This window comes from Miscanthus floridulus, chromosome 5 (assembly GCF_019320115.1).
Source record: "Miscanthus floridulus cultivar M001 chromosome 5, ASM1932011v1, whole genome shotgun sequence".
In the NCBI taxonomy this organism is placed as follows: Eukaryota; Viridiplantae; Streptophyta; class Magnoliopsida; order Poales; family Poaceae; genus Miscanthus; species Miscanthus floridulus.
This window is the reverse complement of record NC_089584.1, coordinates 93,520,825-93,543,202: the sequence shown is the minus strand read 5'-3', so window position 1 is coordinate 93,543,202 and position 22,378 is coordinate 93,520,825. Positions and strand designations below refer to the sequence as shown.

The 22,378-nt window shown below is 47.5% G+C and overlaps 1 protein-coding gene across 1 annotated transcript; it reads left to right on the top strand.

Annotated features, from left to right (window-relative positions):
* Positions 1-18,474: 18,474 nt before the first annotated feature.
* On the top strand, positions 18,475-20,533 carry LOC136452623 (inorganic phosphate transporter 1-11-like). The gene is made up of 2 exons (XM_066453224.1): positions 18,475-19,695; positions 19,783-20,533. Exons 1-2 carry the CDS (start codon positions 18,554-18,556, stop codon positions 20,285-20,287), a joined length of 1,647 nt encoding a protein of 548 aa, XP_066309321.1. The 5' UTR covers positions 18,475-18,553; the 3' UTR covers positions 20,288-20,533.
* Positions 20,534-22,378: the final 1,845 nt, after the last annotated feature.

Here is a 22,378-nt window from a genome sequence, read left to right as displayed (position 1 = left end):
CACTGTCAGAGCAATTGCTCACGCCTGGCGCTGGTGTTTGAGCCCTGCTACCACCCAGTCAACTCCGGCCTTCAATTGAGTCCAGCCGAGCTTCAATTGGCCGTTTCCCCCTCCGCCGTGCCATTAAGGCTAAAACCGGCCATGACCGAGGACAGCTACCCGCCGCACCACGTCTCGCCAATTCACCTCCACCATGAGTTCTGCCTTGATCCCCTACATCCCATGTGTACCCCACTTTCATCGCCACTGCCTTCCCGGTGCCGCTGACACGATCGCACCACCGCCGTCGTCGTGGAGCTTGCTGTGCGCACATGGCCAGACACACCCGATCCGTCCCCGGCTAAACATCCACCACAGTAGCCACTAGGGTACGCTAGTGGTGCTTTAGGGTTAGCTATATGTCACTGTGGTGACTTAGGGTGGCTATCGTGGTTGTGCCGCCGTCGTGCGTGGCCATGCGTCGTGACCACCATTGCCGCAAGCTCCGCTGTCCCTGTAACATCGGCTAGGGTAGGCTCTTGGGTCGTAGGTGTTGTTCAGCTTGATAGCTTGGGTGGGGAAAGGCTAGGTTGGCTGGCGTGACCGCCCTATGCCAGCGCCACCACGCTGGTGAACGCGCAGGTGCCCGAGGGTCTAGTCGTTGTGAAGATAGATTGTTCTAAGGGCTAAATCGCTTAAGCCCAGACTATAGAAATAGGGTGCACTGGGGTTAGGGGAATAGCAGTTAGTTCGGGGGCGTTTTCGCAAATTTGGTTGGCGCGCACGGGCCACCCCGTCGTGGGCCGTTGCTGCGCGGTTGGGCCGCACCCCGCGTGGGCTACGCCGATGAAGCACGCGTGAGCGCGCGCTGCACGGAGTGGGCCACGCTGGGTTGTTTCGCCTTTTTTCTTTTCTAATGAAGTAGTTAATGCTTTTCTAATTTAATTTGTGAACTGATCTTTGATAATTAATATAAAATTATGTAAGTGTCCAAAAATTGTGAAGTAAATTTTGTTAGGTTCCTAAATTCATGATCTATCATTTAGTGTATTTAGCTCATACAGTTCTGTGGTATCCTTAGGGTTACTTTATTTGTTTTAAAAGGCTTGTTGTTATTATGATTATTTAGAGAATGAATTTTCATGCTGAAATGGTAGAAGTGCTAGCTCTAAAATTTTTACAATAGACTCATAACCTTATTAGGTACCCACTGTAATTTTTGTAGCCTTAGGATAGGTTGATAAATATGGTAGCTAGTACTCCTTGTTTTATCGTATATAGAGTAAATCGATATTAAGAATAGGGATGCCTTTAGTCGCTAAGATAATGCATGCAATGTTTCATACCTGTTAGTGGAATAATAGGTAATTTAGCATCTTAGTTGGTAGGGCTAGTTTATTAGCTTGATAGATGTATTCTTATTTTAAGAAGTTGTTGTTGCTGTATTACTAAGTGTTGCATCATCATTTCATGCATGTAGATAACGAGTTGGTAGAGTTCGTGCCTGTGGGCAAACAGGACTATGAGGAGATCATTGAGAAGTACGAGGAGGAGATTCTCATATAGGAGGGAGCCCCAGAGCCATCAGTTACTGACTTTGTTGACACCCCGCCTGCCCAAGTCAAGCCCCGATGCATAACCCTTATTTGTAAATGATCACTGAATATATATATGATGTGCATTTATGTCACAGGTATTTTATGGAAACTACAAGCATAGATAAACTTACCTATAAGTCCTACTAGTATAGGTCGAGTAGCTGCTATGCTCAGGATTTCGGTAGCATGTGTAATCTATCGTTACTCACAATAGGTGATTATTAAGATCACTCATGATAAAATGGTGGAAAGGGAAAATGGAGACCGGGCAGGGATATGGTTTGGGTATTGGTGGGTGTAAGAGGTTGTGTCCTGTGGCCAACAGGACATAGCTTGGTTACACTGTTTCCCTGTCTGTGTCAGTTAAGGACCAGCCGTTGCATTGGGTTCTAGGTAAGTCACAGACTTATTATCCCAAGCACATACTTAGGTATAGGTGCAGGGAAGGCTTGTTGCTCTCTTGTCGTGGGTTCTGGCTCTTTCTGGGCCGACTAATTGGAGGCGGGGATGGTGGAGGTCTAAGCACCACACTGAGTCTGGGACTTAGAGCGGGGGCTTGGAGTCCAAGTTTGGATGGGGGCCTAGACCCCGTGACAGGAGAGTGATGGGTTGGTCCCGCTTGTGCCTGGGGTACAAGCAAGGCATGTGTTTCGGGATACCCAGATGGGCACATTGATTCATGAATCGCCGGCGTTCTGGTATAGTTTGTCTATAGTCTAGCACCATAGTAAGAACTGAAAGATGAAAGGTGATGAAATGGAACTTTTTGCTCAACTCTTGCTTAAAAGTAGAACAGGTGCTTACATAGAATGGTTAGATAATAAATTAATCATGACTGCTAATAATAACATAAATAAGGATTCACTATTAGTATTGCTTTCCGCAAAAAGGGAACCTAGCAAACCATAAAGCTTATCATATTCCTTGGATTCAGGAAATTATCCCCACTAGTCGGATAAGTCTTGCGAGTATATTGTGTACTCAGGGTTTATTTACACCTATTGTAGGTACTGCTTGAGGAGTAGCCGTTGTGTGAAGGATTCTTCTGGTGGCCACAGATGGATCCTTGTATATTATCGATAGATGTTTCTTTTCATTCCGCTGTTAAATTTCCACACTCTGAATTTGGTACTGTAATAATATATTTCTAAGAACTCTAGATGTATGAAATGGACTAAGTAATGTAAACTCGTCTCATTATTGGATCCTGTGGGAAAAATGTGGATTATTCAGGCTCTCCCTTGGGGTGTGCTCGATGGAATCCGCCTAATGCAGCTCGCTCTCGGGGTGTTTAGTGTCTAGTGGTAGACGAGCGCCTTCGTAAGTGCGTTATTTCGGACAGTTCTGTCACACCACAGTAGCCCGAGCATTCTAGAGAGCACCATGCCCGGCCTGACCGTAGGACCGGAATGCCGCAGCAAGAAGCCCGGGCACTCTCAAGCCCTATAGATGGCCAGGAGCCTACCGGTGTCCGCATGGTGCCACCTTGCCCTCGATGACACCACCTCCGGTGACGAAGCTATGGAGGCAACACAGGACCATAGGCCCAGCAACCGGCTGCCCCGCGCTGACATGGGTACAGCGCTACACCAACAACGAGCCACAAGATCATGGGCCAGGGCACCTCAGCCTAAGCCCCATGGTTCACTGGAGTCCTTCCACCCTCGAAGACATAGTCGCTCGGCAGACAACACCAAGCTCACTTGGAGGGAAGTGACGCACTTCATCGCCACCGCCATCGCCACTGAAGAACATGGGTCTGAGGAAGAAGAAGAGAGAGGGCCAGAGGAAGGGATTGAAGATGCCGCGTCCCCTAGGGGCCTCCCTTTATAGCCAAAGGCAGTGCGCTGTGAGCGGCTTTGGGCCCTCTGATCAGCCATTAGCGGCTATAAAGGACCCTAGGAACCAGCTAGGCGTCCCTACAATCCCCATGCATGCCTTCAGGCAGTTCCGTGATGATGGCTGTGCAGTAAAGGTAGAGTTAGGGAACCGCTGGCAACGAGTCAAGTCCCCACTCCACATTCCCCCATGCACGCTACCCACTCTGCGCATGCCTCCTCATGGGACTCGGCTATCATCGACGGCTTGTATCCACATGCACCAAGTGCCATGGCTCCTCCTCCACCATATCTGCTCCATGTGGCCCCAATGTCCCATCTCCTAAACGAGACGGGACGGCATGGGGATGCACGTGCATCATAACTTCTCCACCGGGCACGATGGCCCAGACACCATCAACCGCCTATGCAAGGCTTTAGTAGAAAGGATGCGTCTAGAAGCCGCCCCTTCGCTAGCAAGGAGGCCCCACAATGGCCTCGGGGGCTATGCCGGCTCCCAAGATAGAGCAGCCCGACCACCCGATCAATGGCCGCTCGGGTGGCGCATCCCCCCAAAACCAACTAACTCCCCATAGTTGGGTCAGGAGCCATTGAGTAGTGGGCCCAATGAGGGCCTTTGTCTGAGCCTCGGCGCGCTCCCACTTCCCTAATCTATGGCTACAAAGGGTCAGCCCTAGAAGGCTGGCTTGAGAGGACTAGGACTTGATATCGCTACCCTCAGAAGGGTGTGGAGCTTCAGATGATCAGATGGCCCTAAGCCATAGCCCAGCGCTCTTGATCACCTGGGCCTCGGTAGGCTCTGATCTGAAAGGAGGACGTCCCTAGGCCTATAGTTGGCGACTCCTAGATGAGTCCGCTGAGCTCTCACTCAAGTCAAAGACCCATGCGACATGGACTCGTGAAGGGATCGACATCATCTTCGCTCAGCCTCGATAGCCGAGCACAATCCATCACACTAGAGAAGAAGGCCCCAAGCAAGGCACAACACTCTCACTAGTGGAAGCCATCCCCGCCAAGGAGGGTTCGGTCACTAGAAGATCGAATTCCGCCCTTCATCGCCATCATGCCAGGTGAGGCCATGAAGGCTCGAGGGCTCCTGATGAGATCCTAACATATAGGTATGTTAAGCCTTAGGCCCAATGGTTGCCGAATGAAGAAGACCCCCCGATCGACCCCTCTAGGATCGCCCGGGGGCTCGCGCGCACCCTTAGGCAAAGAGACCCGGCCGAGCCTAACTCAATTGCAGCTTCCGCCTAGGGCTCGAGGGCTTCTTCGAGCCTTGGTCCCTTGATCTATGGCACGACCAAGCTCGGTCCTTGGCTCCTGCCCAGCTAATGATGCTAGCCAAGGCTCAGGCACAAGAAGACAAGCCCTAGGCTACCGATGCCTAGGGGCTCCCTGGCGTTGCTCCCTAGGCGTGCCCCTGCCAATTGCTCCCCTAATAGGGGCATGTCCGGGGCATCACACAAGAAGACAAAGCTTTCTGGTGCCTCTAGTGGCTCAGGGGCTTTTGGGCCCATGCGTCAGACCCCAGAGCCGACATCCTTTGCCACCAAGAAGACTCCAAATGGTCTCACCCGGAGGAGGCTGGTCCAAGCCGACACCCTCTAACAGGAAGAGTGTCAGAATAGAGCAATCAGACAATGCCTAGGCTTCTTTAGCTCCAAGACACCTCGACGGTCTACGATGCCCACTACAAGCCCCTCCTAGACTCTAGCGCACGTAGACCATAGATTAGAACCCTCAAACTACCTTGTACCTAACCTATCTCGTTATATAAGGGATAAAGTCGGACCTAGAGGGAGAAGGATCCCAATTCGATCACTAGACACTCCATTCAACTCCATCTACCTTTGCTCAGCACTGAGAGCAAGGCAACCTAGAGAGGGGCACAGAGAGCCCCTCCTCCACCGCATCCCGCCGTCTCCTTCCTCTCCGATGAGGGGGGACTCCACTGGTGGTGAGGTAACCTTAGGATTAGCACCGAACCAACCCCCTACCAAACTTTCTTCCTTTACACTTTGGTGTAACCCCTAGATTTTGGGGGCTCTTGAGTATAAGGATCATCAATTGCTGGACGTAGGGACCAAATTGGCCCAAACCAGGATAAACTGTTGCGTCTTCTCTGCATGATTCTTGTGTTCCTAAGTCCACCCAAGCCACCAAAGACCCCGTACTCTAACACTAACCTAAACAGCATGCTTGCCACGGTTTTGACCCTGCTATAGTAACCTTCAAAGCCACAGACTAAATATGCTACTGGCCCATTCTTCCTAAGGAGGACAAGAAACCCATAATGAGCGGGCATATCGTTTGCTGGAAACAAGACAATGAAGGTCTTCTCCAAGAGTGTGGATGGTTGTCTTCTACTAAGTTTAGTACTCACTGTCGTCAGAGTAAAGACTCACAAAAACCAAGTAAAAGTTTGGAGACAAGAAGGTTATATCTATAATAATGAATGGTTGAATGTATAACTCTTGTAGAGATTAGATAAAATTTACTTTTTGAAAAAAAATGAATCAAAGAGATGAGACATGAGTTCCTACTTAGTACGTGATGGACTGGGCTGTCCCTAGAACTCTAGAAAGAGTTAAATGCAACAAGGTATAGCCCAATCACAGCATTTGTTTTGAATGAGCTTAATTGGTAATATATAGTGATGAGGACATGACACCCATGCATACGACCATGTTTTGCACATGGTATGGAGGGGTAGGAGGCCAGCAAGGGTGTCCAAGTCAAGAAGGAGGCCCAAGGCTAATTCGGTTCGAGTCCCCAAGGTGGAGGCCCAAAGCAACTCAAGTTCGAGCCCGTCTCGGGTTCTAGGACCAGTCTGCCTTAAACTGGTCACCTAGGATACATCCGGACTCTGTTTTCAATGATCCACATATGGATGGAAAGATAATTTGATAAGGAAGCCAATCCAAGTGGACTCACATCAAAAGCTATTCGGAATCAATAGTAATCGTTGAAACAAGTCAGCATCTAGAATCTGCCAGGGTGCTGCGACACCGTCTTTTGGTCCGTTGGACCGTGTATCGTGTTTGGGCCCATTAGGGGGCGCGTCCAGGGGGTGACGCCCAAGACTCTATAAATACCAGCCGTCGCTCTCCTTAGGGTTTGGGTTTTGTTTAGTTCTTGATTTCCTCGTGAAATAGACGTCGTTTTGCTGCAATTATCGCCGCCAAGGCCGCTTGCTGTGAACCAGGGCCCCAGTTCTTGATCTTGTTCGCCTATGGTGATTAGTCCTTTTGAATAAAGACTTGAACTCCTTCTCGTTATCATAAGCCTCATATTTATTTGCAATTTCAGATTGCGTTTATCCCATTCTTGCTTGTATTCTCGATTTGCTTGCAGGAAAGCCTTCTCGGTGAGGTCAATCACGTTCGCGTGGTTGATAACCAATGGAGCAGTGGTGTAACGGTTGCGGGGGTCCGAATCAGTCTTGGTTCGAAGCCTAGATCGTGAACGTCAAGTCTCCACCAATCAACGCTATCATACCTTTTGGAAGATCGGGCCTTGTCTACATCAAGTGGTATCAGAGCCCTTGTTGCCCGTTAGGTATTACATTATTTTCCCCTTTAGATTGTTACTGTTTCTGCATTACCTATAGTCCACAAAAAGCCAAAAAAAATATACATTGTCACATATTCCCTGTCCTATAGCCTCATTGTGCCGTGCAATTTCATCTCTGTTTCGCGTTGTTGAGTTTGTGCCCTAGGTCAAGTTCTGGTTGTTGGCTTTAGATCGTTTTTTAGTCTAGTTTGTGTTTTCCCCTTTGTTTTACATCATAATCCGTAAACATCTCCAAGTCTTATTGAGTTTCCTTTGTATCCATCAAACCCTAGTCCATGCCATCTAATTTCCTACACTTGTCTTCACTGTTTCCATCAAATCATTGCTGCCGTGACCAATTTTGTGCGCATTGTTTCCGTTTTGTCCTCTAATTCAGAGTGCGTTCGTAAAACTGGTCTAGTTTTCGCATACGAACTCGGATTTCGACGTTTCATATATCAAAATCGATCAGAAAAAAAATTCAGATCTGTCCATCCCCCATCTTATCAAGGTCGAAGATTTTTATTTTGGTCAAAAAGTGGTCACAAGATCCTGTTTTCATGGTCACAAGGTTTTTGTCGATTTTGAGCATGTCTTCTGGAAATTCCACAGGCCACGTCTTTCACTTGTTTAAGCTCATATTTTCTATGATTACTTCTTTTGTGCTCCTAAGTGAAGAAAAAATATCAAAAAAATAAAAAGAAAAGTCAAAATTTCTCAAAAAAACAACGACAACCCAAAAAAATAGAAAAAGAGAGGGGCAAAAGAGAAACAATATCTAGAGGAGCACATAAAGAGCGCCATTTGAGCTGTGTTTGCGTGTGCTGATTTCTACCTTGTTCCTAATCACATTCTTGTTGTTCCCATCACTTGATACATCTGGTACTTAGAACGTGAGTAGGCCAACAACTAAGACAAGTACTTGAGATACTTATTCAGCTTTGCTATTCAGTTGTGAATTTTGCTATTCCTTGCTACTATATTGTGCCTGTCCAAGCTCCACTTTCTTCTAACCAAGTATAGGTTCGCCTTGCAACTGTTACAATCAAGCTACAATGGTACCATAGTCACCAACCGATTGCACCGCCTGTTGCTTTGGTAAGAACACTTGTAAGACCGTGGTAAGACGCTTGAAAGTGTGTGACTTTACTCCTTGACCACATCCTATAGTAGTTCATAGGAAAATACATACTTGTGTGTTTTCTTGTTTGATTCTAACAATGACAGGTTGTTCATATCCACCGACTTATGATGGTATAGGTGCTGATGAGTACATAGTGTGGGAAATTGCCATAGATAACATATTTGCTACTCGCTTTATGTGTCCAAGGAGGAAGGTAAAAATGCATCTAGTGTTTTGTGACATTCTGCTTTATCTTGGTGGGAGTCTTTAGATCCTTCTGATAAACCTCAAACTTGGAATGATATGAAAGATCTTATGAGAGAAAATTTTGTTAATCCATCTCTTATAATTAATTCAAATAATGAGGTGTATCAACTAGATCAATCTCTTGTTATTCCTCCTGCTATGCCTAACCTTTTGCAGGACAATGTACAAAAGAGCGAGGATGACCTGACAGAAATGAGATGCTCATAGTCTCATGTGATAATTCAGAACCATCAACTATTACTCCTGCTGAACATGAGAGCAAAGGTAAAGCCCACGAGGCTAAACTCATGGAATGTGAGAGTTCTCTTGATGTGCTGAATTTTTCCACAAACCATGCTATCATAGAGCAATTGTTAGTGGAACCCTCTCTTGATTTATCTTTGTCCCATGATAACTTGCTTGATGTTCCTTGTGATAAAGATGAATTGGTTGATGATGGTTCAGTTTTACATGTTTTGGAACCAACCACTTGTGCTGAAAATAAACATGTTATTCATATTGCTACTAAAACTGATGAGCTCAAACTATTATCTTCTTTACATACTTTGGGTTACATTGAATTTGATGTTTTGTGTAACCTAGATTCCTTAGAGGAGAGCCTATTTAAATATGCTGATTTGCCTTGGTTTTCTAAACATACATACCATGTTAATGGCAAATATAACAACAAAGGACAATATATGATACATTGAGTATATGTTCGTAGTAATATGAATTCTCCTTTTGTTGTACAAAATTATGATCGTTTAGAGGGCAGCCATAATCATATAAACATTTTTTCATGTTCCTCAAAGACACAAGTTCACTTCCAAGAAGGGGAGCATTGTTGGTTGCTACCTATGTCTGCGAGACCATCTATTCCTGCATTGTCTTTGGTTAGTTCTAATCTTTTGCAGGATAGTGTTGACATACATCATGTGTATTCGGATCATGGAGTCTACGTGCTAAAAACTTGGAAACATGGTCACATTCCTTCTTACAATTATTTCAGTTTCCTTTGTCTTCGCAACCCCATTCTCCTTTGTGTTGTGCAGGATCAGTTTCAAGCACAATCGACGTCGAGGATGGCTTTTTGTCAAGAAGGGGAGGATGATGAGGACATAACACCCATGTATATGACCATGTTTGGCATATGGTATGATGGGGTAGGAGGCCAGCAAGGGTGTCCAAGCCAAGAAGGAGGCCCGAGGCTAATTCGGTTCGAGTCCCCGAGGTGGAGGCCCAAAGCAACTCAAGTTCGAGCCCGTCTCGGGTTCTAGGACCAGTCTACCTTAAACTAGTCACCCAGAACGTATCCAGACTCCGTTTTCGATGATCCACATATGGATGGAAAGATAATTTGATAAGGAAGACAATCCAAGTAGTCTCACATCAAAATCTCTTCGGAATCAATGGGAATCGTCGAAACAAGTCAGTTTCCAGAACCTGTCAGGGTGCTGCAACACCGTCTTTTGGTCAGTTGGACCGTGTATCGTGTTTGGGCCCATTAGGGGGCGCGTCCAGGGGGTGACGCTCAAGACTCTATAAATACCAGTTATTGCTCTCCTTAGGGTTTGGGTTTTGTTTAGTTCTTGATTTCCTCATGAAATAGACATCGTTTTGCTACAACTGTCGCCACCAAGGCCGCTTGCTGTGAACCAGGGCCCTAGTTCTTGATCTTGTTCGCCTATGGCAATTAGTCCTTTCGAATAAAGACTTGAACTCCTTCTCGTTATCATAAGCCTCATATTTATTTGCAATTTCAGATTGCATTTATCCTGTTCTTTCTTGTGTTCTCGATTCGCTTGCAGGAAAGCCTTCTCAGCGAGGTCAATCGTGTTCGCGTGGTTGATAACCAACGGAGCAGTGGTGTAATGGTTGCGGGGGTCTGAATCAGTCTTGGTTCGAAGCCTAGATCGTGAATGTTGAGTCTCCACCAATCGACGCTATCATACCTTTCGGAAGATCGGGCCTTGTCTACATCATATAGGCTGAGACTCTTCTTGGATATAAACCAATAAACACATAAGTGTGTTAGTTGATGCCTGATGGGCTGTATGGGAGCCATGATGCACTAAATCGCAGTTCTAGCTATTTGCCGGTGTCCCTACACCTTTGTACTAGCCAGCCCCTTTTTCATGAAACAAGTTGCAGCATACTTTTTGTAAGGAAAATGGACCCTAGGCCCATTTACTTTGGATTTTGGTGTTTGATGACCAACACAACCAAGTTGGACTAATGAATTTGCAAGTGATTGTTTTGTAGTTCAATTGGGTGCAAGACATGACTTGGACGAAGGTGACATGATGATCCGATGATCAACACCATAAGCAAGACCCTAGGAGCACAAGAGAAGACCCAAGATATCAAGGAAAGTTCAAGCACAAAGATAGGAACCAAGCCATATGCAAGATTGCGAAGAAACAAGCTCACAGAGCTGACCGGACACTAGACCAGACACTGGAGGAAAGTGACCGGATGCTCCGATCAAGAGGCTCGACAAGAGAAGGCGTCAGCAACAGTGACTGGACGCTGGTGGAAAATCAACTGAACGCAAAACTGCAGCATCCGATAGAGTACAGAAAGGTTCTAGAGTGGCGAAATTATGACCGGACGTGTCCGGTGGCATGTGACCAGATGCTGGCAGCGTCTGATCAGTTGATCGTGGCTCTAACGGTCGAGACGACCAGACGTGTCTAATTAGGACGACCTGAGCGTTCGGTCAGTAGCAGAAAAGCGGGATTTCATCCCCAACGGCTACTTTCTTAGTGGGGCTTAATAATAGACCCCCCAACCGGCCATTTGAAGTAAGTGGAGCTGAGGGAACATATCAAGGGTGTTGATACACCATTTTAGTGATCTCCACTTGCATAGTGCTTAGTGTTTCATTAGGTGATTAGCGTAGGTGCTTTGCGAAGTGCTTAGGTTGATTAGACCACCGCTTATGTGCTTGCTCTAGGTTTAGGCCTAGTGTTTAGTGAGGTTTCCATACCTCTTACCACTCGGTGCTTGCGAGCACCATTGTTGTACATCAGAGAGGCTTGTAGTCTTGTGAGATCACACCAACCGCGGTTGTGGTGTGGCTGCCACCGTGTACTGGAGGGAACAAGGCCCACGGCGTTTCGGCTGGAAGCTTGATAGTGAAGACGGCGTGGAGCATCCGGGAGAGGCTTATCGAAAGGCACGTCGGAGACCCACTTGCACGTGGGGAAGGCCCGAAGCTATCCACGGAGTTACCCGAATGGGAGCTTGGCCCTTGCAAGGGATTCCTTATGAGGGGCTCCAACAAGGATTAGGGGGAAGCTTACGCGCTTCTTGATATCTCGGTAAAAATACTGAAGTCATCGATGGGAGTTTGCATAGCTCTACCTTACTCTTTAGCTTCCGCATTTACATTGATTGTATTACTCCTTTTGCGGTAGAGATAGCAACACACTAGCAAAACCGTAGTTGCACAATTAGATAGTTTATCTTTTGCATAGGTTTTGCTAAGGTTAGAAAAAGAGGTTATAGTTTAGAGTTAGACTTTTAAGTTGCCTAATTCACCCCCCCCCCTCTTGGGCGTCACGGCCCTCTACAAGTGGTATCAGAGCCGGTTGGCTCAATTTGGACCTTTGGCTTAACCGCCGTTGAGCCGACGCTATTTAGAGTGGTTGGGATGGATACCTCTAGGCCTCTGTACTTTGACGGCACTAACTTCCCTTATTATAATGCTAGAATGGCTTGCCACCTTGAGAAGGTTGATTTGGGTGTTTGGAGAGTCACTCGTGACGGGATGAAACCCATTAAGAATCCCGATAAACCCACGAAGAGTGAAGAAAAGGAAATTTATTTTAATGCTAGAGCTAAAAATTGCTTGTTTGAATCATTTAGTATGGATGTGTTTAACCAAGTGTTCACTTTAAATACGGCACATGAAATTTGGTTAAAACTTCAAGAGCTCCATGACGGCACAAGTAATGTCCGTGAGAAAAAACATTGTCTAGCTAAACAAAATTATGATTCCTTTGAAATGAATGATGATGAGCTTGTTCGTGATATGTATTCTCGTTTGAATCTAATTATCAATGAGCTCCAATCAATAGGATTAGCAAAGCTAGATGATGCAGACATCGTGAGGAAGATCATCTCCGTGCTACCACAAAAGAAATATGCAAGCATCATCACCATCCTTCACAACATGGAGAACTTGAGCACCATGACCCTGGGCGTAGTCATTGGCAAGATAGTGGCATTTGAAATGTCACGTAAGATGGGTCAAGACGAAGCCTCTTCATCGAGCAAAGGCAAAGCTCTCGCATGTAGCGAGAAAAAGAAGATCAAGGGCAAGCAAGTTGAGACAAGCTCAAGCTCAAGCTCCTCAAGTGAAGATGAAGAAGAAGATGAGGATGATGATGATGATGATGATGATGATGAAGATTCAAGTGAAGATGATCAATCTTCCTCCTCCACCTCCGACCTTAATGAAGAATCAATCAAACTAATCAACAAGGTGGAGAAGATGATCCAAAGGCTCAATGTCAAGGGTGTGCCCATCCAAATCCAAGATCTCATTTTCACCAATCAAAGAAATGAGCAAAGAAAGAGAGGATGCTATAGATGCGGCGAGTTGGGGCACTTTGTGGAAGTTTGTCCAAATAAGCCCACATCCAAGACAAAGAAGAAGGCATGCAAGAACCAAGCCCTCATATCAATAAGGTCATGGGATGATTCTTCAAGTGAAGAAGAACACCATCACAAGAGGCGAGGGCGCAAGCACTCATCATCAAGCTCTTCTCGTATGTGCCTTATGGCATGAGGTAATAAAAGCTTATCCTCTAATGAGAGTGATAGTGATGATGAAATGCCTTCTTATGATAAAATTGTGCAACAAAATCTTAAAAATGCTAAAGTTTGCACTAGTCAACAAAAGAAGCTCAAAAAATTAAAAGAAAAGCTAGATAGTTCACAAGAAGCATACAAAACTTTGCTTGAATAATATGAGAATTTTGCTAATCTCAATGTTGAACTATCTACTAAAATTGAGAAACTTAAGGCTAGTGCAACAACAAATGCATGCACAATCAATGATGAGCAACTTGTAAAGAAAAATGAAAAATTAAAAGAAAAGTTAGCTAGCTCACAAGATGCTTATAAAAGTTTGCTTGCTAAAATGGAAACCATGTGCAAACATTGTGATGAGCTAACTAAAAAAGTTGCTAATCTTAAAGCCGTTAGTACAACCCCCACCAAGGCATCTAAAAAGAAAAGTTCTATCCTTAACATGTCTAAAAAGGATGCCTCTACTTCTTGTAATGATTTATGTTTAGACTCATCTTTGTACAACCAAGTTTGTGTTGAGAAAGTTATTGTAGATACATGCACACAAGAGGTTGCAAAGGAGAATGAGCAACTCAAGCAAGAAGTAGCTCGTCTCACCAAAGACTTGACTCAAAGTGAAAGGCAAGGCGAAGCAAGCCCAACTTCATCAAGATAACACCATCAAGGGAGTGAAGAAGCTTGATGAAGGACAAACCATGGTTTGCTACGTGTGCCACAAGGAAGGTCACAAGTCCTATGAGTGCAAGGTGAAGAATGTGGGAGGAGCAAAGAAGAAAGAGAAAAAGAAAGCAAGCAAGCTCTCCAACACCTACACCAACAAGGTGGACAAGAAGGCCTCCACACCGTACTTGTTAAAGAAGAAGAAAAATGACAAGGTGGTGGCCATCAAGGTGAACAAGCAAGCCAACAATGGGGTCAAACGCTTTTGGGTGCCAAAAGAAATCATTTCCAACATGATGAGCACCAAGAAGGTTTGGATCCCGAAAGGGAAGTGAGAAGTCCGATGGACATCAGGGAATTTAGAGACTTGGCAAAGTGTGGATGCATTTCATGGGGTGCATCATGATGGACAAAAAACATTGCCAAGTGGGTTAGCAAATACTAAGGACCCAAATTCCCCTTCCCATGTTAGGTAACTAGATTCAATTTGCTTCAAATGGTACTAGATTTAATTTCCTACGAGTGGCATCTTTAAGCATCTAGTTACTCTTCGTGCCTAGGATTGCATTTGCATGCTTATATCTTTTGACATGCATACACTAGGTATATCTTATGGTAGGCTTGCTCGGTTTCATTCTTAACCCTTGGAGCAAACCTACATGGTTTAAAATTGTTTAGGAGCACAATACATAGCTTGTCTTTCGATTGTTCATCTAATATATGCCAAAGTCCAAATTGTAGATAATTTCTCCCGAATATTGCCTTCGAAAATGACTCTCACATTCATGTGATGTCATGTTTCAAGTGGTATCTTTGATTCTAAAATCAATGTGCATGTTTCCTACAAGTACTCCATACTTGTGTGCACAAATTTAGGGGGAGGTTACTCTACAAGTTGGATGCCTTGAGACTAACACGTTTTCAAGCTTATCATGTGTGTAGTAGTCTCATTGCAAGGAAAATAGAGTCCCCAGAGTTAAGCATCATACTTCAAATATCCACCACCTATTGCAAGTGGTAGAAATCAAATTAGTTTCCACATGTGGTATTTCTAAACCGATATCATCATGTTGATTTCATTTTGATATTTATATGCTTTCTCCATGCATTATATAGATTAAATTCCCTTAAGCAATAATTTGCCAACTATGCATATGTTTTCCCTTCTACCATATGTATGCATACATTTAGGGGGAGCTTAGTCTATATAATGTGAGAGTCAAATTTTGTGACCTATTCCACTCTACATACAAAGGATCACAAAGTTTGACCCTCCCTTGTGCTACTAATGTCTTTCTTTTCGGTGTTTGATTCCAAAGGGGGAGAATTTGGAGGACCAAAAGCAAGCATTAATTTGTAGGACCAAAAGCTAGATCATAATAATTTACAAGTGGTAATGATCTACAAGTGGTGTCTACAAGTGGTAATGGTCCGAGAAAGGGAGGATAGTGGATTATGAATTGCCTATGTAATGGGGAGAATTTGTAGGAAGCAAGGCTTAAATCCATAATGCCACATGGGGACATTTGCAAGGGCAAGATAAGTTTTTATATAGTATCTTTTAGTCTTACAAGTAGTATTTTTTAGCATCATATAACCTTGCCCCTTACATTGCATCCTAGCAAGTAGATAGTTTTTAAATTCCAAATTTTTATTATTTGCTTGCTTTGGTCGTGTTGTCATCAATCACCAAAAAGGGGGAGATTGTAAGAAAAATGGACCCTAGGCCCATTTACTTTGGATTTTGGTATTTGATGACCAACACAACCAAGTTGGACTAATGAATTTGCAAGTGATTGTTTTGTAGTTCAATAGGGTGCAAGACATGACTTGGACGAAGGCGACGTGATGATCCGATGATCAATACCATAAGTAAGACCCTAGGAGCACAAGAGAAGACCCAACATATCAAGCAAAGTCCAAGCACAAAGATAGGAACCAAGCCGTACACAAGATCGTGAAAAAACGAGCTCACAGAGGTGACCGGACGCTGGAGGAAAGTGACCGGACGCTCCGATCAAGAGGCTCGACAACAAAAGGCGTCAGCAGCAGCGACCGGACGCTGACGGCAAATTGACCGGACGCAGAAGAGCAGCGTCTGATCGAGTACAGAAACGTTCCAGAGCGGTGAAATTGCGACCGGACGCGTCCGGTGGCTTGTGACCGGACGCTGGCAGCATCCAATCAGTTGATCGCGGCTCTAACGGTCGGGATGACCGGACGCATCCGATCAGGACGACCTGAGCGTCCGATCAGTAGAAGAAAAGCGGGATTTCGTCCCCAACGGCTACTTTCTCAGTGGGGCTTATAAATACAATCACCAACCGGCCAAATGAGTAGTGTGGAGCTGAGGAAACATATCAAGGGTGTTGATACACCATTTTAGTGATCTTCACTTGCATAGTGCTTAGTGTTTCATTAGGTGATTAGCGTAGGTGCTTTGCGAAGTACTTAGGTTGATTAGACCACCGCTTATGCGCTTGCTCTAGGTTTAGGCCTAGTGTTTAGTGAGGTTTGCATACCTCTTACCACTCGGTGCTTGCGCGCACCATCGTTGTACATCGAAGGGGCTTGTAGTCTTGTGAGATCACACCAACCGCGGTTGTGGTGTGGCCGCCACCGTGTACCGGAAGGAACAAGGCCCGCGGTGTTTTGGTCGGAAGCTTGATAGTGAAGACGGCGGGGAGCATCCAGGAGAGGCTTGCCGGAAGGCACATCGGAGACCCACTTGCGCGTGGGGAAGGCCCGAGGCTATCCACGGAGTTACCCGACCGGGAGCTTGGTCCTTGCGAGGGATTCCTTGCGAAAGGCTCCAACGAGGACTAGGGGGAAGCTTGCGCGCTTCTCGATACCTCGGTAAAAATACCGGAGTTATCGATGGGAGTTTGTATATCTCTACCTTGCTCTTTAGCTTCCGCATTTACATTGATTGTATTACTCCTTTTGTGGTAGAGATAGCAACACACTAGCAAAATCGTAGTGCACATTTAGATAGTTTATCTTTTGCATAGGTTTTGCTAAGGTTAGAAAAAGAGGCCATAGTTTAGAGTTAGACTTTTAAGTTGCCTAATTCAACCCCCCCCCCCCCTCTTAGGCGTCACGGTCCTCTACACTTTTTTTAGGTCAACATCGGGAGAGCTGAGAGGCTTCACCTGAATATATTTTTCACATATTTCGGCAAGCCGATAATGTAGGGTGCAAACTACCTAATACTGGGACGACTTTTGAAGATCACAGAAGTACATGATATAGAGGAAGAGAGAAGGAAACAACACCAGTAACAAAAGCAAGACAAACAATAACGACATGATTCAGCTACAGGCTCATCTTACAACCGGAGCTAGTGCAAGTCTGTAGCTGCCCACGCCACGAGCAGATGCGCCATGGCCGAGCGCCGCCACCGCGGGGATGCCGTGGGAGGGAGCGCGAGCGCCAGAAGGGAGTGAGGGAGGATGGAAGTGGAGTGGCTGGGGAAGAAGATGGCAGAGGGGCGATGGACGGGAGGCGACTAGGCGAGCGACCGTAAGCGGACGGCGGCAGAGTACATGAGGGATTGGGATATGGGAGCTAGGGTTAGGATTTTCTATTTATATACTACATCCAACGGCTGTAATGCATCAAAGGTGAAGATTACGCCGCATTGTGCCGGCCCTTTTATCCGTGCCATGCCTGGGCCAGCACTATGGGCCAGAGTCGCAGCCCAGGCAAGGCACTACGACCGGGCCATGCCAGGCACGGGCACGATGGGAGCCGGGCCAGGTCGTGCCTAGGCCGTACTTTATAGTGTCGTGCCAATGCCAGCTCAGCGGGCCTGGCCTATTTGGCCAAGTATATGTCTGACCAATAACAAGATGGGGAGGGAGAGCACAAGAAGTAGGAGGGTAGTTGAACTAGAGCGGGGAGAGGTGGAAGAACAATTAGGAAGAGCTCAAAGTGGCGTCGAGATATGGGTGGCCACATGTGTACTTCAAGGACGCCTTCAACAAGGAATTTGACGTTCGCCGGTGCCACCGTCATAGGCCGAAGCTGGGAAGGTCTTTCACCCCTAGGCATGCTTCGTTGAGCGGTTAGTAGTAGCAGAATCTTCTGTAACGCCTCCACGAATAAGTATGACGCCAAATGCACCATCGTCGCCATCGTTGCGCGGCATAGTAAGACGATGTAGTAACTTGGATATTCTTTTGCCATATATATAACCACCACGATCTGTGATTTGGACAGTTGTCCTGCAACTGTGAGGAAACCGTATGGTGCCCATCGCCAATCGGCAGGCGGTGTCGAATATCCTGGTCGAAACGACACCACTGCTCCCTAGTTGACTACGCCCGTCCCCGCTATGGACAAACGATCCCCAGCTGCAGCCTCCCGGTAAATCGCTCGAGAGACAAAATTACAGGTCCGTTTGCGTCTATATCCACTGCCCGACCCATCACAGCCGCGTCGATCTCTCGAGACGAAGGGCACCTAGTGATCAAGCCAAGCGGAATATTCTGCCAACCAGCACGAGACAGGGCGCCAACGACGACGGCCTTGGAATCGTTGCAGACGCCCCCTCTCGTTCATCGACCTTGCGATGGGCTCCTGGTTCGTACGCCGGCTATAAGAGCCCCAGCGAGCACGCAGCCAAAGCACGCACCAAAGCACGGATCAAGTTTGCACACGCACCCACGCCACGCACACACACACCCTGCCGTACGTCGTCGTCGGCTCGTGACTCGCGTGTGGGCGGCGAGATGGCGGCGGCGGGCGGGTCGAACGGACTGGCGGTGCTGGACGCACTGGACTCGGCGCGCACCCAGATGTACCACATGAAGGCCATCGTCATCGCCGGCATGGGCTTCTTCACCGACGCCTACGACCTCTTCTGCATCTCCACCGTCTCCAAGCTGCTCGGCCGCATCTACTACCCGGACGAAAACCTGTTCATAGACAAGCCCAAGCCTGGCACGCTGCCCGTGCCCGCCAACAACCTGGTCACCGGCGTCTCGCTCGTCGGCACGCTCATGGGCCAGCTCGTCTTCGGCTACTTCGGCGACAAGCTCGGCCGGAAGCGCGTGTACGGCATCACGCTCGTGCTCATGGCCGCCTGCGCCATCGGCTCGGGCCTCTCGTTCGGCAAGACGCCGAGCGCCGTCATCGGCACGCTCTGCTTCTTCCGCTTCTGGCTCGGCTTCGGCATCGGCGGTGACTACCCGCTGTCCGCGACCATCATGTCCGAGTACTCCAACAAGAAGACGCGGGGCGCCTTCATCGCCGCGGTGTTCGCGATGCAGGGCGTCGGCATCATCTTCGCGGGGCTTGTGTCCATGATCATCTCGGGAATCATGCTGCGCTACCACCCGGCGCCGTCGTGGAAGGAGGACCACTACGGTTCGTGGAAGGACCAGATGCCGGCGGCGGACTACATGTGGCGCGTCGTGCTCATGCTCGGCGCGTTCCCGGCGCTGGCCACGTTCTACTGGCGGATGAAGATGCCCGAGACGGCGAGGTACACCGCGCTCATCGAGGGCAACGCCAAGCAAGCGGCCAACGACATGCAGAAGGTGATGGACGTGGAGATCCAGGCGGAGCAGGACAAGCTCGCCAGGTACAAGGCGGCCAACGACTACCCGCTGCTGTCGAGGGAGTTCGCCCAGCGCCACGGCCTGCACCTCATCGGCACGGCCACCACGTGGTTCCTTCTGGACATAGCCTTCTACAGCCAGAACCTGACGCAGAAGGACATCTTCCCGGCGATCAAACTGACGAGCCCCGCCGGCGACATAAACCCCCTCAAGGAGGTGTTCGAGATTTCAAAGGCCATGTTCCTCGTCGCACTCCTCGGCGCCTTCCCCGGCTACTGGGTCACTGTCGCCCTCATCGACAAAATGGGCAGGTAACTTAACTAAGCTAGCTCGCCACGGCTACATACACATAAATGTAATGTAACTACATACTTGATGCAAATTAAAATATAATGCAGGTACCTGATCCAGCTCATCGGTTTCTTCATGATGTCCGTGTTCATGCTACTGATGGGCATCATGTACGATGATCTCAAGAACAAATACACCACGCTCTTCGCCCTCTTCTACGCGCTCACCTTCTTCTTCGCCAACTTCGGCCCCAACAGCACCACCTTCGTGCTGCCGGCCGAGCTGTTCCCGACACGCGTGCGCTCCACCTGCCACGCCATCAGCGCCGCGTCAGGCAAGGCCGGCGCCATCGTCGCGGCGTTCGGGGTGCAGAGCCTCACGCTCAAGGGTGACGTGAAGTCCATCAAGAAGGCGCTCATCATCCTCGCCGTCACCAACATGCTCGGCTTCTTCTTCACCTTCCTCGTCCCGGAGACCATGGGGCGGTCGCTCGAGGAGATCTCCGGGGAGGACGGCAACGCCGGAAACGCGGGCATGGACGTTGCGGACGTCAGCAGGGATGACAAGATACCTGTTTCCAGTACTGAGTGGCAGAGCTCCATGCATACGTGATCGATGCCTCCAGTAAGCAGTTAAGCACACACCAAAACTATTGTTGCTGGTTTGAACAGTGTGGAAATTGAGGGACACGAATAAGGGCAACTACTTATATGTTGCCGGCTTCTACCCTAGCTTGAGAGTGTTCCATAAAGTTATTTGAGTACACGAGAGTGTTGCATGCAGCCATCTATACAATTATAAGGAGGTATTCTCTGTAATAATACTTAAGTTGTAATTTATGTCAGTATTGAAATACCATTTACTTTGTTCAATGTATTTGTGTATAAAATAAAGAGTATATCATTGTATTAGCATTCATTTTGTCCCCCCTCCCCCTCTCTCTCTCCTTCAATGGCGGATGCAAAGCTGATGTATAGGGAAGGTCTCTCTTCTTCTTCCTCCATCTCCTCTCTTTTTTCTTCTCCCCTCCTCCTTTTCTTCCAATAGAGTCCCTGCCCACACCTTGATTCGTTCACCCCTAAATCCACTTTCCACCCCAATCCATTTTTATAGGTTCATGGCTACGTGACATGTGCCTTATTGGGTTTGTCCAGCCAAACCGCCTCGTGTTTCGTCCGCCCTATCACACTATCTCTCTAGTCATCTGATTACCATCCTATGATTCATGTTTTTCTTTAACCTCCGACTAGCTCCTCCTCCTCTTTCTTGCAATAATCTTAGCCCACCGTTGCTAGGACGAGCCACTACCCTTGTCATGGTGGGGTAGTTGGGTAGGCTTCGTTAAAGTGCCATGACACTACCCACTAGCCCAAGAGTAATTGGCCACATCTTACCAGGGATATATAACCTCGTCATAGTTGCCTCCTATCGTTCTTATTGTTGCCACCATCATGATCTTACTCATCGGCTATCCACCACTACCTCGTTTGATAATGTTAGCGCTACCTTGCCTCACTGTTCTCTGTCCTGTCAAGCTGTCACTATTGTGGGTTTGGCTAGTCATTGGCGTCCTTTTTCTCAAAGAACTACTTCTCTGAGTGAACATCACTTCAAAACACCTTATCCATGACGACTCGTAACCATTACTAGATAGGCACATATAAGTTGGTGTTCCGGTCATGGCATGAATTGCGGAGTATATGTGATAGGATTTGTGATCCGGTAGGATTAGTGTTGTTGGTAGATGCAAGTATTAAGGTATCCCCATTGGTGCTAGTTATAATTCTGTAGGGAGACATTAGCTTTGTGGCACATCAAATTGTGTTGATTTAACATGTGCAATGCTAGCCTTGAAATGCTTGGAAGTAAGTTCTTCAAGTTATAGCTAAGTATTGTGACAATTACTAACTTAAAACTTTACCAAACCATCCTAGAAAACACGCTAATTGGTAACTTAAAAACTTTATCAAACCACCTGTCGAGTTCATAAAACCAAGGTCCCTAATCGGCCCGCTTCCCAGCAAAAGCTCGGCCCAACAGACGGCATTACGAACAACGCGCAACTCCTGGGCCGGCCCAGATATCTAACGACAGGCCGAAAAAGCGATTCAGTCTCCGACCGGAAGGCCTGGCCAAGGAGGGGACGACGCTCGCTTCCGACTCCGACCCGCTTTTCTAACCGGAAGGCCTGGCCGAGGAGGGGACGACGCCCGCTTCCGACTCTAACCCGCTTTTCCGACCGAGAATACGTCGAACCTCTACTTACAGCTCTTCTCCGACTGGCGCGGTCGGAGCCGACTGGGAACGACCAACCGGGGACGCTCGCTCGGTGAGGACCCAAGGATCAGGCGGAGCAGATAAGGCAAGGCGCTCAAGTCAACCGTAATATTGAAGACCGTACCCTGCACACCTGCAGGACAGTACCGCCAGACCATGTCAGAAGGGTGCTCTGCATTCTTCCAGACATGTCAGAACACGATCAGTGTTGTGGGCGCCGACATTTGTCCTACTGTATGGCGGGCACCGACATTTGCCATACCAAGAGAACACGATGGAGCCTGCCACATGCATCTAGGCATCAACAGTATTGTGGGTGCCGACAAACCGTCTTGTACCCAACGGCGTGGGCAACAAGACTAGGTAGCACACACACTCTCTTTCTCTAACACTCTCTCTCTAAACTTGTAAGGTCGTCCCCTTCAC

Excerpts from the sequence above, each read along its gene's own strand:
- LOC136452623 (XM_066453224.1), top strand. The coding sequence starts at position 18,554 with ATGGCGGCGGCGGGCGGGTCGAACGGACTGGCGGTGCTGGACGCACTG. Across the intron at positions 19,696-19,782 it reads CTCATCGACAAAATGGGCAG|GTACCTGATCCAGCTCATCG; the intron begins GTAACTTAACTA and ends AATATAATGCAG.